The 17,386-nt window shown below is 37.3% G+C and overlaps 1 protein-coding gene across 5 annotated transcripts in view; it reads left to right on the top strand.

The window, feature by feature from the left end:
• The window catches only part of LOC125708423 (F-box-like/WD repeat-containing protein TBL1XR1), a 38,712-nt gene that overhangs the window by 18,637 nt on the left and 2,689 nt on the right, over positions 1-17,386 (top strand). For 3 of the 5 annotated variants that reach the window (XM_048975939.1, XM_048975937.1, XM_048975940.1), the window contains 15 exons: positions 6,706-6,774; positions 10,555-10,720; positions 12,075-12,177; positions 12,395-12,540; positions 13,264-13,480; positions 13,792-13,924; positions 14,331-14,472; positions 14,633-14,696; positions 14,783-14,880; positions 15,640-15,700; positions 16,133-16,254; positions 16,340-16,414; positions 16,611-16,738; positions 16,860-17,025; positions 17,259-17,360. In XM_048975939.1, coding sequence (XP_048831896.1) covers positions 12,120-12,177; positions 12,395-12,540; positions 13,264-13,480; positions 13,792-13,924; positions 14,331-14,472; positions 14,633-14,696; positions 14,783-14,880; positions 15,640-15,700; positions 16,133-16,254; positions 16,340-16,414; positions 16,611-16,738; positions 16,860-17,025; positions 17,259-17,360 — 1,512 coding nt within the window. In that variant the 5' untranslated portion in view covers positions 6,706-6,774; positions 10,555-10,720; positions 12,075-12,119. The remainder of the gene's footprint in view (positions 1-6,705; positions 6,775-10,554; positions 10,721-12,074; positions 12,178-12,394; positions 12,541-13,263; positions 13,481-13,791; positions 13,925-14,330; positions 14,473-14,632; positions 14,697-14,782; positions 14,881-15,639; positions 15,701-16,132; positions 16,255-16,339; positions 16,415-16,610; positions 16,739-16,859; positions 17,026-17,258; positions 17,361-17,386) is intronic. The other 2 variants (XM_048975938.1, XM_048975941.1) reach the window with 1 other exon arrangement.

Here is a 17,386-nt window from a genome sequence, read left to right on the forward strand (position 1 = left end):
CAGGTGGTGCTTCACTAACCGAATTTAATAAGCATAAAGATACACCAAGTTTATACAGATCACTAACTTTTGGGCAACACAATATACATCTCATTAGTATTTTAGACATTCTACTAATCTGTTTATGAAATTGTGGGTGAAAATAATGTTTGTATAGTCTGAAACAGCTGGCATCCATTATTTAAAGCCCTGCAATGATACACAGTTTGTTATTGTCAAAATAAAATGAGCTGGAGGAAAATTAATCATTTAGATTATACGACCAACGACTAAAATAGTCTATAAATTAATCCATAGAAAAATAGTCATTATTGGCAGCCTTAATTTATTCTGAATCTTGCCATAAAAACATAGATTATATAGGCCTTGTTCACATCTGGTATTAACATGCGTCCTGGGTGATCCAGTCACAAGTGGACAGTGCAAAATATGGTGTGCACACTCCCAAAGTGGATAGAGGACGTATTGAGATCCCATTGCTCAAATCACAATTTTAGGTGGTCTGGGATGCTTATGGCTATGTTCTTTTAGCAGTGTGAATGCGAATGTGTCCCGGGGCGCATTGAAGGACTGCCTATTCAGCTGACGTCCTCGTGTGCGTGGAAGTATGTATGTATGCATTAAATGTACAAGCAGTGTTTGACATGTTGCACTGACATCTGACATAAATCATGTAGTAAACTGCATTGTGAATAACACATCTTTTTTCTACAACACTAAAGTTTGAATCTGCTGGGAAGCTCGTTTAATATTGGACTGCTGCAAACACTGTCAAAAGTGTGCAATAATATTACGTACAAATTCGGGAAAAATAAATTGTGTGAAGTGATTTATTAAAGATGTTTTGGAATTTGCACAGATTTGTATTTAATGCAAAATTTGAAGCTTCTTTATTTATGTCAAAGCTACTCCATGCTTTATTAGTATTGGTGCCGGTAAAAATTAAAGAAACATAAAATGGAAAGTGTATAGGCAAGAATGTGTGTTCAGTAGCCTAGATAATAGATATATCAATATAAACGTATAACAGTACAACTGTTTATATAATTTTATATTGGGCTGATTGGGGGCCTGAACTTCCAGTGAGAAATTCAGTTCCACTCTGGCCCTGACTCTTTGCTTCTTTTACTTCACTTGATTCATGTCAGACATATAATTCAGCATATCAGACATAACAATGAGCCTCTTCATTGAAATTTTCACAAATTTTGAGCTTCATTGATTATGATTAAAAGCTGAAATATTATCATATGTCTACCAACATAATGCATTATAGACTGAACCCTTTGCCCTTGAATAGAAAAGTACTAACCTGCCCTAGTTATATCTTAGTACTGAAAGACCTTTTTAACACGTACATTTGTACAGTGTTGACACGGTAAAAAAATGCGGTATAACGTGAAAGGTTTAACTTTGCTGTGAAATATAGTTAGATTTTTTTTTTTTTTAAGTAATGACATTTGCATTATGTGAAAATATTTAATAATGACTGTCTAATGAAAATCACAACATTTATTACAAAATACAGTATAAAGATTATGCATAGAAGACAAACACTATGAAATATAATACCTTTAGGGAATTATTTCAAAATAAAAACACACTAATCATTGAAATATTTATTCATTTATTTACAGATATTTTTATTTTTTCATTTTGAGTATCATGGCGTTCCGTACAAGCATTTAGGCAGCTTGGTTACCCTGTTCAGAAGATTCTGCATACGGAAGTAATTTACATGTTTGTTTAGATAAGTTGCAGAAAACTAAGATCTGATTACAAGCAGTCAAGACGCATATGGAGACGCATGTTAATTCCAGGTGTGAACAGGGCTATAGTCTTCAATTTAGGTGCAGCTTCCTTCACTCCTGTACGTGCTGTTGCATCTTGGCAAAAGCCCTTTCCTCTTCCATCCCGGTGTCTGTCTGGGTTAACATTGGTCACCATTATTGTTACTGTAGCGTAATTGAGCACGTACTTGCATTTTCAGGCCACTAAAATGCTAGCGTACTGATGCTATTTAATTAATATCCTCTACTCTCTTAAGTAGATTTTGGAATAGAATAAACAGTTATGTATCATTGCATATGTATTTTCTCCAGAGATAATTGCAGTTTTTTAAATTTTTTTTTTTGGTACATAGTTATGGAGTTCTGGCATACCACATACCTGTACGTTTCAGTGGACACACCAGAGCATGCACTGCCATGTAGTGGAGAATGCATAAGATGTGGAACAATTTTTGCCAGATTCAAATTTAAACCTACTGGGAAAATACTTTGTTGTGATTTGGAGGCCATTGAAGGGGAAATCCGTGTACGTTCTGGCTGGAGTTATAGTGGCTTATTTTGATCACTAGGTATAACGTGTGTTGAATGCAGAGTCTGTAACAGATACATTTTGAGGAAAAGAGTAAAGATCAAAATTCACTCAGCCATGTGATCTCTTTTGGTGAGAGGAAATGGTTAAGCATAGGGAGTACTTCCTAACTTATGAAAAGTTCAAGCATCTTGGGTACAACAGTATGAGCTTGGTAATGCTTTAATTACTGTGCTACTTTTTGTCTTCTTGCTAGCTGGCAGTTGGTACAAATTTTTTATAGGTGTACTTATCAAAATCATATTTGTAAGCATCTGTAAGAATGCATATGTGGGAATTTGAAATAAGTGGAACATTATTGAATTTTTAAATATTTTTTAAATAGAAAACAATCATTCTGTACTTGGATTAAAAGTGTATGAAAAATTTAACATAAGCAAAACAAAATGTGTTCAATACATTTGCATGAACAAGAAAGGACATTCAGATAACATTGCAAGCATGGTTTGATTGGAGGGGAAAGAACAGACTGAGAAGCAGATTTCTTCAGCAATGAATCCATTGGTCTTCGTAAGTATAGAAAAGTTGGTAGAAAACTCTGGACCACCGTTTCCCCCTCATAAGCTTAGTTGTGTCCCAGTTTGTCACTGCTGTCAAGGTAACCAATGCCTGGCAGCACATATGCAAAGAATAACCTTTAAGTTCCTGCTGTTTTTTTTGTCACTTAACAAGGCCCACAAGGTACAGGAAGCAGGACTTGCATATTATCAGCCCTGGCCTTGTAGATTACATTGTGAGAGAAAATAAGACTGCTGCTTTAGTCAGTTTTATTTTTGCAAGTTACCATAGTCAATTTTCTGATTGGAATTAATATTACTAACAGCATTAATGTCCCGAATATAGGCCATGGCACTCAGTCCTTTTAAGGAGGCGAAAGGAGTTTAACAGTTATATGCAAATTAAACGAGATATGCAGTTTTATGTGTTTAATGACAAAATTATTGTTCTCATGAATGTTTAAAGACACTATTTTTACATGGTTTTTCTTTAGCCAGTAAGTTCTGTATTGTCAGTTTTCTGCATAAATTATTTTGTTTAGAAAACTGACATTTGAGTTAATTTAGTTTGTTCTTATTTTTAATAATTCTTATTTGTTTGATTTCTTTAGAAGAATGGCGTTCTGCCTTCCTGTATTACGTCTCAATTTTTGTATAGAACTACATTGTTTTGTAGTACTAAATGGCTTGTGTTGAGCTCTCAGCGGTGAATGGACATTTTTTTTTGTTTTTAGTGTACCAGGTCTGTGATCAGGAAAACATACTGGTGTTCCCAGTGGTGGAGGACCAGCTCGCAGAAACTGTGCATAGGTTCGCTTTTATTTATTGACCATTCTATACAAGGTCCTTTAATTGAAAATTAGTGTGTTCACATATTCGCACTTGAAATTGCACATGTGCTTTATAATGGTACATAAAAGTTCAGAGCTCAGTGTTCTTTTTCAAAAAACAAAAAATACAACCTTGCAGCATGAAAATATAGCTTCATAAATAATTATACAATCGACCTTCCTCATCTCAGGGGTTAGACGCACAGGCCTCCTGTGATCTGGAAAAATCGTGTAAAAACTTTTTGGTTACCTTGGAGAGCAAAGCAAAGCTTTTTGGATTTTAATACAGTTTAGGATACTAAAGCAGCACAAAATGATACGGGAAACACAAAGATACAAATATTACGGCGCGGTGACAGATCATGTGGAGGCTGCTGTAAACACACCTAGAGTCTGCACTGCACATATTTTATATATTTGAGTTACTAAACTGTGTCGTCTGCTGGCTTTCGCATATTGTCTGTGGCTCTTGCAAAACTCCCAAAAAAATCTTATTTAATTTCTTCTGCCGGCCCCGAGAAATATCAAAAGGAAGTACACGCTCTTTCAGTTCTTCTTTTTTTTTTTTTTTTTTTTACATATCAGTACATAATAAGAAAAAATCATTTGGATTTTTTAAAATTATTTAAATCTAACTTCAGGTGTAAAATAACACACAACGGATTCCACCGTGTCAAAATTTATTTAACGAAAATGAAGCCAAAATGGAGAAGCCATGTGTGGAAGTACACGCCATGATTTCGATTAGCTTGTAGAGCCCCCTTTAGCAGCAATAACTTGTAATCATTTTCAGTGTGATGTTAACCTCTCACATCATTACGAAGTAATTTTGGCCCACTTTTCTTTACAACTTTGTTTCAGTTCATTGAGGTTTCACAAGACACTTAAGGTCCCGCCACAGCATTTCCGTCGGGTTGAGTTCTACACTTTGACTGGGCCATTGCAATACCTTGATTTCCTTTTTTTCAGTCATTCTATTGTAGATTTGCTGGCGCGCTTGTTTTTCTGTTGCATGACCCAAGCTCAGGCCCTGTTCATACCTGGTATTAACATGCTTTCTGGGTGATCCGATCACAAGTTCACAGCGCTCAATATGTCTGTTCACACTTGGCATTAACATGCATCTCTCGACTGACTGCTTGTAAACGGATCTCACTTTCCTGCAACTTACTTAAGTACATAAATTACTTCAGTGTGCAGAATCTGCCGAACACTAACAAAGAAATTAAAAGCTATTTGCGCATTTCAGGGTAACCAAACCACCTAAAATGCTTGTTTGTATGGAATGCCATAATACTCAAAAATGAAATAAATAAAAATATCTATAAATAAATGAATAAATAATGTCCTTTTATTTGTAAATAATTCCATGAAAGGCATATTTCATATTGTCTTCAGTGTATAATCTTTAAATTGTATTTTGATTTTCATTGGTCATCTTTATAATATTTCACATAATGCAAATGTAATTGCGTAAACTCAAACTATATTTCGCAAATAATTCAACTTTCTACGTTGTAGACATGCTTTTTTGTAGCACCTCAACACAGTACAAATGTACATGTTAAGTAGGTCTTTCATTACTAAGAAATAGGGCAGGCTAGTACTTTTCTATTCAGAGGCAAAGGGTTCAGTCTGTACTGTATTCTATTGGTTGCCATATGATAATATTTCAGCTTTTAATCATAACCAGTGAAGCTCAAAATTTGTGAAAATTTCCACAAAATGGTTCATTGTTTCATTGGAGTTGGCCTGAATTTCTGACCAGGAGTTCAAGCCCCCGGACAATCCACTATATAACTATATAAAAAGTTATACTTTTATACTATTATATGTTTCTGTTGACATCCATTTTTAGGCCAATGAAAGCACATTTAATAAATCACTTCTTACACAATTTATTTTTCCTGAATTTGCACAGAATAAACCCAAATCATCACCCCCTCCACCGCCTTGCTTGACAGTTGGTATGAGGTGTTTGTCATGATAAGCTGTGTTTTGGTTTCTGCCAAACATGGTGCTGTGCATTATGGCCAGACTTCTCCACTTTGGTCTCGTCTGTCCACAGGACATTGTTCCAGAAGTCTTTTGGGTTGTTCAAATGCAACTTGGCAAACCTAAGCTGGTCCACCATGGTCTTTTTAGAGAGAAGAGGCTTTTTCTTGGCAACCCTTCCAAACAAGCCATAACTGTTCAGTCTTTTTCTAATTGTACTGTCACGAACTTTGACATTTAATATGCTAACTGAGCCCTGTAGAGTCTGAGATCTGGCTCTTGGGTTTTCTGAGCATTTCAGTCTGAATTTTGGGTAAATTTTCTGCAACGTCCACTCCTGGGAAGAGTGGGAAAACATTGGCCTTGTATGTTTCCACTTGTGAATATTTTTTTACATTGTAGCATGGTGGACTTAAAATTGCTGGAAATGGCCTTGTAACTCTTCCCAGTAAAATTTGCTTCTTTAAGATCATTATTAATGCCTTTCCTCCTTGGCATTGTGTTAACACATACCTGAATGCTCCAGATAAGCAAACAACCAAAACTTCTGCTTTTATATAACGGATGATCAGTTAATCAGGTGCATTTGATTAGCAGCACCTTGCTGCTACTTACCCTCTTAATTCCTGTGGTGTACTTAAGTTTTCACACACCACTTCTGCATTTTGGCTTAGTTTTTGTTAAATAATTAATGATAGGGTGTAATACATCATGTGTTGTTGTTCATCTGAGGCTGTATTAACTTAAGATCCATTTAAGATCTGCTAAGGACCGGATGATTTTTTAAATAATGTCTTGATTATGTAAAACCTTAGAATTGGCAGAAGGTGTACTTTTCACATGACTGTAAGAAACACAACATCTTCATGTAGATGTCCAAGTTCCAAATATTAATAGAAATTCCATATAATTATGTTTGGAAGTAGCAGTATAAACAATAATGTAAAAGTATAAGCAGTAATGTTTAATTAGCAATATAAATAATGCAAATTATGTCTTTGCAGGTGCTGCGACTCGTGGACAGTTCTGTTATAAAAGCTTTCTGTTGTGGAAACGTAAGGCAAATTTTTGTGGTAAGTGTGGAGATTGAAACCAATGTTTCATGGAGATCACTATGCTTTTGTTGCCTGATTTGCTTTTTCAATATACTGCGGTCATTGGCCAATTTATTAGGTACACCTGCTTGTTAAGGTAAATAGTCTGCTTCTTCAGACAACATATCAGGTGGCTAAAAATTAATACCCACGGTATACAGTAAGGGTCATGAAATTCAGTCACTTAGGATGCTTTTCCACCACGCCAAGTACTCTACTTTTGGTACTTTCCCTTTTACATTGACATCCAGTCAAGTACCAGTACCAAAAGTGCCGCACAAACTAGGGTACTACTTTGGTACTTTGGGGTGGGACGTGAAGCACTTTCTTTGTCGATTTGGTTATGCACATAGCCTGTATTCAGCTTTCTCACATTCTTATAGCAATGTGATCGCAAATGTCTTAATGATATATGGGATATTTTGATTGTAGATCTTCAGAGAATTTAGATCTAGTAAAGCAGAGAAAATGCAGTTATGTTTTTTTTTTTAATAGTCAGGTGCTTGAAAAATGCACTTTATTGAAACTAGTAGCATTTTGTTTTTCTCCTTTTTATTGTTGCTGTTTTTATCAGGGTATATTTGCATGGCATGAAATTAGTTGGCGTGACGGCAATGAATCGTTGTAACTTGACTAGCTGTTTCTGACGTCAGCACCACTTCATAGTTAACACCCCTGGCAGGGGAAAAACAACAAATCCAGTCTACACTGAGTTTGCTCAGCTTTGTTTGGCCTTGTTCGTGCTTTACATGCCCCTGCATGCTGCTGTAATAGAAAACAATGTAATATAATGAACATCCATATCTGAACAATGAGTTCAGTTATTTAAAAAGTACATTTGTTAAAAAAAGAATCAAATGAATACAGCTGAGTCATATGTATCCTTAAATACCCGTGTGTATTGCAGTGAGTAAATGAGAGAGATCTGGGGATACCAATTTTTATGTAAAAATGTCATGATTGATGATTTACTGTTAATTAAATATCAATAATTTGACAATAGAGACAGAGTGGGAGTTGTGCGGTGGTGTAGTGGGTAGAACTGTGATCTCACACTTTCAGGATTGGGGGTTTAAATCCCATCTCTGCTTTGTATGCAAACTTGCATGTTTCCTTCTCATGCAGTGAAGTTAGTTAATGTGTCTGAATTGTCTATACGCTGCGAATGGGTGTGCGTGTTTGTGTCCTATGTGCTGGATGTCATACAGAGATTTTCCAAGGTTTTGTGCCCTGTGCTGCCTGGGGTAAGCTTTTGACTTCTTTGTGATGCTCCTCATAGAAGATGGATGGATGGATGGATGGATGGATATACAAAGCTGCAGTTATTTTAAATATGCTGTCTATTTGGAATCAGATTTTTCTTACTGGGTCAGAGACTTGCATTAAAGTCTTGACCGTCTATCTCAACCTGATGAACAGTCTCTTAACTGTGAAGGTATTTTGCTTGAATTACAGATTATATAATGGCAGTTCATATGCACATAATGGATCATGTGTGATCAGTTAAACCAGTAATTAGTATCAGCTTATTGTGAAAACATAGGAATATGTATGGAATGTGATGAAAAAGATGGAATCTTATTAGTAATTTGTCTATTTTTGTTTATCCAAGTTTAAACACTGTTTCTTCTGGTTCTGTTAAATGTATGAAGTAAGATCAGTAAATTAATTGCAACCATATTACCTAATTCAGTTAAAAGCAGTTGAAAAACTTGCATTACCTATTAGCTAAGTGTTAAACGCCTTGTGGTTTGCTCTGCCTCACACCCCAATGAAAGCTTTTCAGCTGTAACCTGTCAGCTGTTTTTAATTTTGTTGCCAATTTAAATGATGGCTTTCATATACTTTTGTCCACAGGAGTATCTTGGGTTGTTCTGTAAATTTAATGTAAATGTACAGAATCTTGCTAGGGAATGAATAGTAGGTAGCTTGCACATACTCATCATACTTGGTAATGGTGCAGACATAAATAACTGTGGTGCCGCTGTCACAAAACAAGCATGAAGGTTGGTCAGCCTAAGCAGTCAAGCTACAGGACGAATCTGTGCAGCGTGCCTGTGTATCCCTGCTTTTTTAAGTAGACCCGTGTGTCTAGAGTAAACAAAGAATATGCACTAGGAAGGCCTTGTGCAGGTAGCTAATGGTTCTGACGTTTAGCAGTGCAGATATTCTAGGTCAGTCTTTAACATGTTTGTTTAAATGTACGAACTGATTAGGTTGAGCATTATAAGGAGTTCAGACATTAGTTTATGGATAAAAACAGGTGCTTGATATATGCAGGCTTGTGTTATGCTCTGAAGTATTCTAAATGATTTTTTTTTCTAAATCCGATGTTTTTAAATGGTAGCATTTAACCTATATTGAATAGATATTCTCAATTTCTTTGTGCCATTCATTATAGAATGCTGGTTAAACTGCAGTGTGCTCAGCGAATGGAGCTACATTCCATAAAGATTCAATATTAGTTAATGGTAACGGTGTGTGCTAGTAAATTTTTATATTGGAGAACACAGCATTTGCACTCACATGAATGGATGTTCCGTTTTATTTAAGTTTAATGGCAGATCTGGTAATTTAAGAAGAACCAGACTAAAATGGCTTTAGGAAATCAGCTGTCATCTTCATTTTCACCTAAAGCCAGGGTTAGTTGTGCTTTAGTCTTTTCTGAGACTCTGTGATCTTCATTTACATTTAATCATGACCAGTGAAGTATAACAAAATGGGTACATATAATAATTTTATTTCGCTTACTACAGTTCAGTGTTCTTCGCTGTAGCTTGGATTCACTTTTTGACTTGCCAGGCTACGTACTAGTTTATTCCGCCAAACTTGTTCTGTTGTTCTGCGACTGAGGGTGTTTCATTTAAACTGCACCACACAAACATGTATACTGTTTATGGATTGGTTCTGTTAGTAGCAACATTCGGTTATTTGAACAAGTTACAGGCTATTAAAGAGCTGAAAAAAGAGAATTTTTAATATAAGAACATTTCAGAACAGAGTTTCTCTATGACTGCACATTTTTGCCGGTGTTGTCAGATAAACATGCTGCACTGAAGGATCAGCCTTGTCTTTCAAGGTCAAGGGTCAGGCTGTAAGCTGCAGAGGGGTGTCTTTGTGATTGCTGCCCGCAGTGTGCTCCTTGTGTTCCTGCATTTGATAAGGCTCGTGTTTGTAGTCTAAACACTGACACATTCATCAAGGAGAACCTCTGTGAGAGGTGCATCATGTCTTCTGTTCTTGAAACAAGAATGATAGTGTGTTGCCAGAGCATTGAGTTTTCATTTTCTTCCAGTTTAGACCCTGAAATTTTGAGGACTTGGTGTGGCAAGTAATATTTTGGTATACAGGTTCCTAGACAATCTGCCGTTCTTCAGTTGTCATCTACAATAGAAGTAAATTAATATATAAACATTAAGACCATAACAGCCCACACAATCTGGTTAGCAGGTCTTGAGAATTTACACTGATGTCTTTTTTACATCACAAAAAATGTCATGTGTACTTTCAGATATTTAAAAAAAAACCCTTTGAGGTGACTGTTATAAAGACATTATAAAGGCAAATGTACAGAAGGAGAAGAGACCAGAAATACTGGATGAAGCCTCTGAGCACTGCCAACTCTACAGACAGTCAATTGTAAAAAATAATAAAAGCATGGCAAATGTAGTCTGTATTTGTGTTCTTCCATGCTATAATTCTGGCAGAGCCATGTTGAGGAAAACGTAAACAGCCGCTCATGATTTTTTTCTATTTCAGCCTTGGAGGAGACACCAGCATGACTGATATCGCCTTGTTAGTGGTACAGGTGCAGGTGATAAACAGTTCATTCCAGATGCAGTGACAAAAGAGATTTAGACGTTCTTAGAGAACAAGAAACTGGGTGTCTGGGAGCGGTTCTCATTTGATTCCAACTGGAAAGACCGTAAGTCATCCCCCAGAACTTCCGAAAATCTGCCAAGAACAACTGGCAAAATGCGACCCAAGCTGATGTGGCTGCTTTTAGCTGTTATTGCTGCCAAATGTGCCTCTGCCAACTGTTGAATTCAGGGGATATATCTGCCATCAAAAATATTTATAATAACCATCTATCTTCCAACTGCTTATCGTGGTCAGGGTCACCTGGAGTCTATCCCAGGCAGAATAGGGGACACTAGGCAGGGGGAGGATGCCAGTCCATTGCGGGGCATATGCACGCAAATATCATACTCCACAATGTCTACAGGCAATTTAGAGATGCCAGTTAGATGGGTCTGCAGGAAGAAACCGGCACAGCAGCGTGCAAACCCCACACACCCAACAGAGATGAGACTCAAACCCAGATAATGCTACCTGCTGCTCCAGTGTTCAGCTGCCCTCAAACCAATGAAGGAATTTATATGAATATGTAACTGCTTAACTGTTTAGTGATATTTTCTTCCTTTTTTTCACAATTAGCCTGCATATTTCAGCAAACTTTTTTTTCTTTTTTAAATGTAAAGTTTGCACAATCGCTTTTAGTTACACAATCCTCACTCAGTTATGTGGTGTGAAGAAGGTGAAGATCACTTTGTAGTTCTACAAAATGGGACACTGTGAGGCTAATTCTTTAGCGAGGAGCTTTAACAAGCTCAGAAATTTGATTGCATCTCAACGTCTGGGCGCTTATTGAAACCACCACTATATTAACCTACTGTAGCGATGTAAGTAAGCATTGTCATCCTGTCATTTTGCTCGTAGAGTAAAAGTAGAGTAGAGAAAACCCATGCATTTGACACTACTTCCAACATTGATGAAGTAATTCCAAGATTAGGGAAGACCAGGATCTAAGGGATTTATTCAATTGCAACCCTCTCTTAGTTTGGAATAATCTGATTTTAGAATAATAAGCTGCTGTTAGCTATTTTAGGTGTTTTTGTGAGTTTCTGCTCTCGATGTATTTAAGAATCAGGTTGAAGTTCAATCTGGGTGTTCCAGTACCCTAAAGCAGAATGTTTCTCTTGCTACATTGAGGAAGCTGTTCCTGTGGAACAGCTACAAGAGGCACATGGACGCTGGAACTGCTGCAGTTTTGTCCAACATTAACCTGTGCCGGATGACGAGTCTGTTATTATGAAAACATCTTGGGCAAAGACCTTTTGAATACTATTTAAAGAAAAATTGACTAATGTTGAGTAATGGAGATTAAAGCCTGCTCAGAATCAGTGCTTTTGCAGTTTAACCACTCCTACTTATTATGATTAATGACAATAGATGGTGACAGAGGAATAAAATGTTTTTTTTTTTTCTTCTGCGTGTAGGCTTGTGTCCTCTGTGCTGACCTCATGGTTTAACCAAGAATAAAGATGAGTATAAGCAGTGATGAGGTCAACTTCCTGGTGTACAGATACCTACAGGAGTCTGGTAGGTTTGGTAATAAATATGAATTTAATGACCGATTCCTTTAGCGACGTTTGTCTTTTGAAGTTTTTATTGACTCTCAAATAGTTTTGCATTTATATTTAATAAGTCGAAAGTATGTACATTTTTTTTTTGCAGGTTTTCACATTCATTATTTTGATTTCATGGCATGAATACAGACTTGAGTGCACTTGCTGAAGCATTTTTATGTTGTTGCTAGGGTTTTCCCATTCCGCTTTCACGTTTGGAATAGAGAGCCACATCAGCCAGTCCAACATAAATGGTGCCCTGGTGCCCCCTGCTGCTCTCATCTCCATCATTCAGAAGGGCCTGCAGTATGTAGAGGCAGAAGTCAGCATTAATGAGGTAAGCACCACAAAAGGCAACTTAATCTGCAGGCCGTTATCTTTAATAGTCATATGGAAGATTGAATCTGAGCAAAATTCCACATTAACACATAGGAGATGCATCCATTGTCAGCAGATACACCCAGTTAAATAGTGAGTAATGCAGGTATTACAGGTGGAGTTACTAACAGCTGGCCCATTATAATTTATAAATATAAAGATAAATATGAAAATAATGATAATAATAAATACAGTATTTTAAGATGATTTCTATGATATTTTTGGGCTTTGCTTCCTCCAAAATTATTTCACCATTAGAGAGGAAATGTTGCCCTTTTGAGTCAATAAAAACAATTAAGTAGCCCTGTTAAAGCAATTATCAGTTTTTACACATGTTATTCTATGATTCATGGCCAGAAAATTGCTGGCTGTTGAACAAATAGCCATCAACCATAGCGTTTTAAAGCTTACTAAGTCATGTAGATATATGTGTTTAACAGTGCTTTACAGTTTATGTTCTACTTTGTTCTTTGCATTCACATATAAAGTACTTCTATTTTACTTGAAAATTAAGCATAGAGAAATCTAATAACTCGCACTGACTTTGATTAGAGGTACAGGTTGAAACATTCCAGAGGCTACTCCCATTAATCACCTTTAAAGTTGAAGTTTTGATAAGTAAAATCAGTTTATCGGAACGTGTTTGTATCCTGGACTAGCTGAGCTGCTCTTGTGTTTCCAGGATGGCACTCTGTTTGACGGACGGCCAATTGAATCGCTGTCGCTGATTGATGCGGTGATGCCAGACGTCGTACAGACACGCCAGCAGGCCTACAGGGACAAGCTCGCTCAGCAGCAAGCTGCTGTGGCCCCCCCTGCCACCACCAACCTGCAAGGCAGCACCAAGAATGGAGAGAATGCCACTAATGGGGAGGAGAATGGAGCACATGCCTTACCTAGTATGTCATCATGTACAGAGAAACATCATCATGTGTCCTGGGTGTAGTGCTGCAGAGGAACCTGAAGGTGGCAGAGCGGTTAAGGCTGAACTTGCTATTGATGGTCACAAATTCAAATAAGTTTTGGCTAATCTGTATCTGTGGAAGCAGAACTATATATATATATATATATATATATATATATATATATATATATATATATATATATTATATATATATATATATTATATATATATATAAATATAATTTTTTTTTTTTTTTGTGCTTTGTTAATATATAACGTTGCCATGACTCCTTCTCTTCCCTGCCAGACAACCATGCAGACATGATGGAAGTAGACAGGGATGTAGAAATTCCCCAGAGCAAAGCAATGGTGTTGCGCGGCCACGAGTCAGAGGTGTTTATATGCGCCTGGAACCCTGTCAGCGACCTCCTCGCCTCTGGGTTAGTTTTCTGGGGGGACCGGAGCCTGTCTGCCTTCAAATCCTCATTACCTCAAATCTGCCTGTCTGGCAGAGCCAGATGTACGGCAGATAATTGCCAAGAGCTGATTCACCTTGAAAATTCCTTGTTATAGCTGATTTTGATTGAACATTATCTGATTAAGTGTGTTTTTTAAGTGTGTTCCATCTGAAAGGACTTCCTAAGGTGACCCATGGTGTCAAAAAAAGTTAAAAGGTACATATGGGTTAATGTTACTCCTGACAATGTAAGCAACAGAAGGGCAAAGCCTTCTCTAAATGAGAGGTATAAAATGGTCTCAATGGGTAGCTGCTGTCACCCGTGTCACCGTGAATGTCTGATCACACTTCCCCCCGCAGTGATCCCACAGTGCTGCCTCTCCCCACAGGTCCGGCGACTCGACAGCTCGCATCTGGAACCTCAGTGAAAAGAGCACCGGCAGCTCCACACAGCTAGTGCTCCGGCATTGCATACGGGAGGGCGGGCAGGACGTGCCGAGCAACAAAGATGTCACATCATTAGATTGGAATGTGAGGCCTGCTCCATTGGTTTTGTAGCATGTCTTAACTTGGTCACTTTTTTAAATGCATATATATATATATATATATATATATATATATATATATATATATATATATATATAAATAAAATTAGTCTTGTGAAGTTTTGATTTGACTGTTTCTGTGACAGAGCGAAGGTACACTACTGGCAACTGGTTCTTATGATGGATTTGCACGGATATGGACAAAAGACGGTATGGCTTTTCCTTTCTGGGATTATCTAAACGTGTATTGAACATTATCTGTTTGCCCTCCTTTAAGTGATTGATATGATTTGCAGGCAATCTTGCCAGTACCTTGGGTCAACACAAAGGTCCAATTTTTGCCTTGAAGTGGAATAAAAAAGGAAATTTTATCCTCAGTGCTGGTGTCGATAAGGTAAAATTATTTATTTCCTATGCTTGAGGTATGTATATTAAATTAGGCAACTCGTATGCAACTATGTGCTTGTATGAACTGGACTACAAAAATGCCGGCTTAATTCAGCAGTAACTTGCTTTTTGGAGTCAGCATGCTTAACAGAATTCAAAAGCAGTCTGTATTCAGATTCTACCAAAATACAAGTGTACCATCACTGCAGAGTGGCTATTGATTAAATTGATATCACAAGTTGCTCTCCTGTTCCATACATTTTTAGTGATTCAAATACTATTTTTTTTTACCTAAAACCACTTCACTCTCAGGGAAGTTATTGATGCAGTGTCTTGTAAACTGTACACACGCATTCTGTGATGTGAAGGAAATGAAAGCAAGATTGTGTGCATTCAAACCTTTTTTGGTGGATTTACATTTGGTAAATAGTGTAATAGTTTTCAGTGCTGTTTCATTTTTTTGAAAGATGGTAACCTGATTAAATGTGGAGAATTTAAATAGATATATATTCAACCAAATCATTTGTCAAACCTGTCTGAGATTGAGCATTTGTGTGTTTTTAGGAAACTCTTTAAGAAAGCACTTCAGAAGATGCATGTTCATAAATATGCAGCCTTAAATTTTACATCTTACAGCAAAATAAATCATAATATAAATAAAGTAAATACTGGCTTGATGGTGATGATTCACCACGGATTCTGCTGTAGAAATGCTTTAACGTGCAATATAAATATCCATAGTGAGTGTAAGTGTGTGTTGTTCCAGACCACGATCATTTGGGATGCCCATACTGGGGAGGCAAAGCAACAGTTTCCTTTCCATTCAGGTATGTAAACAAACGTTTCAAGTGAATAGATTGTGTTTGTGGGGACTAATTGTCTCTGCAATGCAATAAAAACCTGTCATTCTAACATTGTGGCCTTTTTTTTGGTCCCTACAAGGGGAAACTCAACTTTTATAACAAGTTTGGCTTGCAGTGAATTTTTTTTTGGTTAGGTCTGGGTAGGGGTTAAGGCTGTCATTGTTGGGATTAGGATTTTTTTTCCATAGAAATGAAAGGGTGGTCAACATAAAGATATGATTACAAATGTTTGTGTGTGTGTGTGCGCGTTCGTGTGAGAGTGTAACAGACAGATAGCAATCATTTACTGTGCATGTGTACTGTTTTAATGCACACAGTATCCTTATAGATATATCTATATAATCCCTGACAGATAAAACCCACTCTTCATCTCTTTTGTCCTTTTCCCAATGGTAGCTCCTGCACTGGATGTCGACTGGCAGAGCAACAACACATTTGCCTCCTGTAGCACGGATATGTGCATCCATGTGTGTAAACTTGGCCAGGACAGACCCATTAAGACATTTCAAGGGCATACAGTACGTATCATGGTATACTTATGGGAGTACTCTGTGATGTGGCCAAGGTCAGTATGCATGCCTAATTTTAACCTGCCCTTTTCAGAATGAAGTCAATGCAATCAAATGGGATCCAACTGGCAATTTGCTGGCTTCCTGTTCTGATGATATGACTCTGAAGGTAAAGTTTATGTCTCGCAGTCTGTGCAGTGTTTAACTTTATAATTTCTAATTAACCGATCAGTTTCATTATGAGAATGGTTGAAGTTCCAAGCTAGCAAACTGCAAATGCTGTGTCAGGAGATATACCTAAAGTTTGGGGAAACTTATTTTATATAGGGGCTTTTCTCTGATAACTTGCTTTGATTATCTGGCAGATCTGGAGTATGAAACAGGATACCTGTGTTCACGACTTGCAAGCACACAGCAAAGAAATTTATACTATTAAGTGGAGCCCTACTGGTACTGGAACCAATAACCCCAATGCCAACCTTATGCTTGCGAGGTATGGCAGTATGGACTATGTATGATTTTTTTTCCCTACAAAATTAAAATGATTTGTTCAGTGGATTCAAAGTTGTCCATTATTGGCAATGTGATAACAGCTGAGTATTGATTCCTCACAGTGCATCCTTCGACTCCACTGTCCGATTATGGGATGTAGACCGAGGAATCTGCATCCACACACTGACCAAACATCAGGAACCTGTGTACAGTGTTGCCTTCAGCCCAGATGGCAGGTACCTGGCCAGTGGCTCCTTTGACAAGTGTGTCCACATCTGGAACACGCAGGTAGGTACTGCTTTGCACATCTTGTTGAGAGTTTAGTCAGAACAGTTCATTTTACACAGTTTAATATCTAGGATTTCTACCTAGATCTGATTTTGTACTTCTACTCGAAAAAATATAAATGAATGAATGAATGAATAAATATCTGTGTTTGTGCTGAGATTAAAATGCACAGTTTTACAGTGCACCTTTGACTCCTTAAAACCTTTAAATTGTGTCCAATTCTCTGTTTACAGACAGGTGCTTTGGTTCATAGCTACCGGGGAACTGGAGGTATCTTTGAAGTTTGCTGGAATGCAGCTGGTGACAAAGTGGGAGCAAGTGCATCGGATGGATCTGTAAGTGCTTCAGGGTCTTCATGTTA

This window comes from Brienomyrus brachyistius, chromosome 15, assembly GCF_023856365.1.
Source record: "Brienomyrus brachyistius isolate T26 chromosome 15, BBRACH_0.4, whole genome shotgun sequence".
Classification (NCBI taxonomy): Eukaryota; Metazoa; Chordata; class Actinopteri; order Osteoglossiformes; family Mormyridae; genus Brienomyrus; species Brienomyrus brachyistius.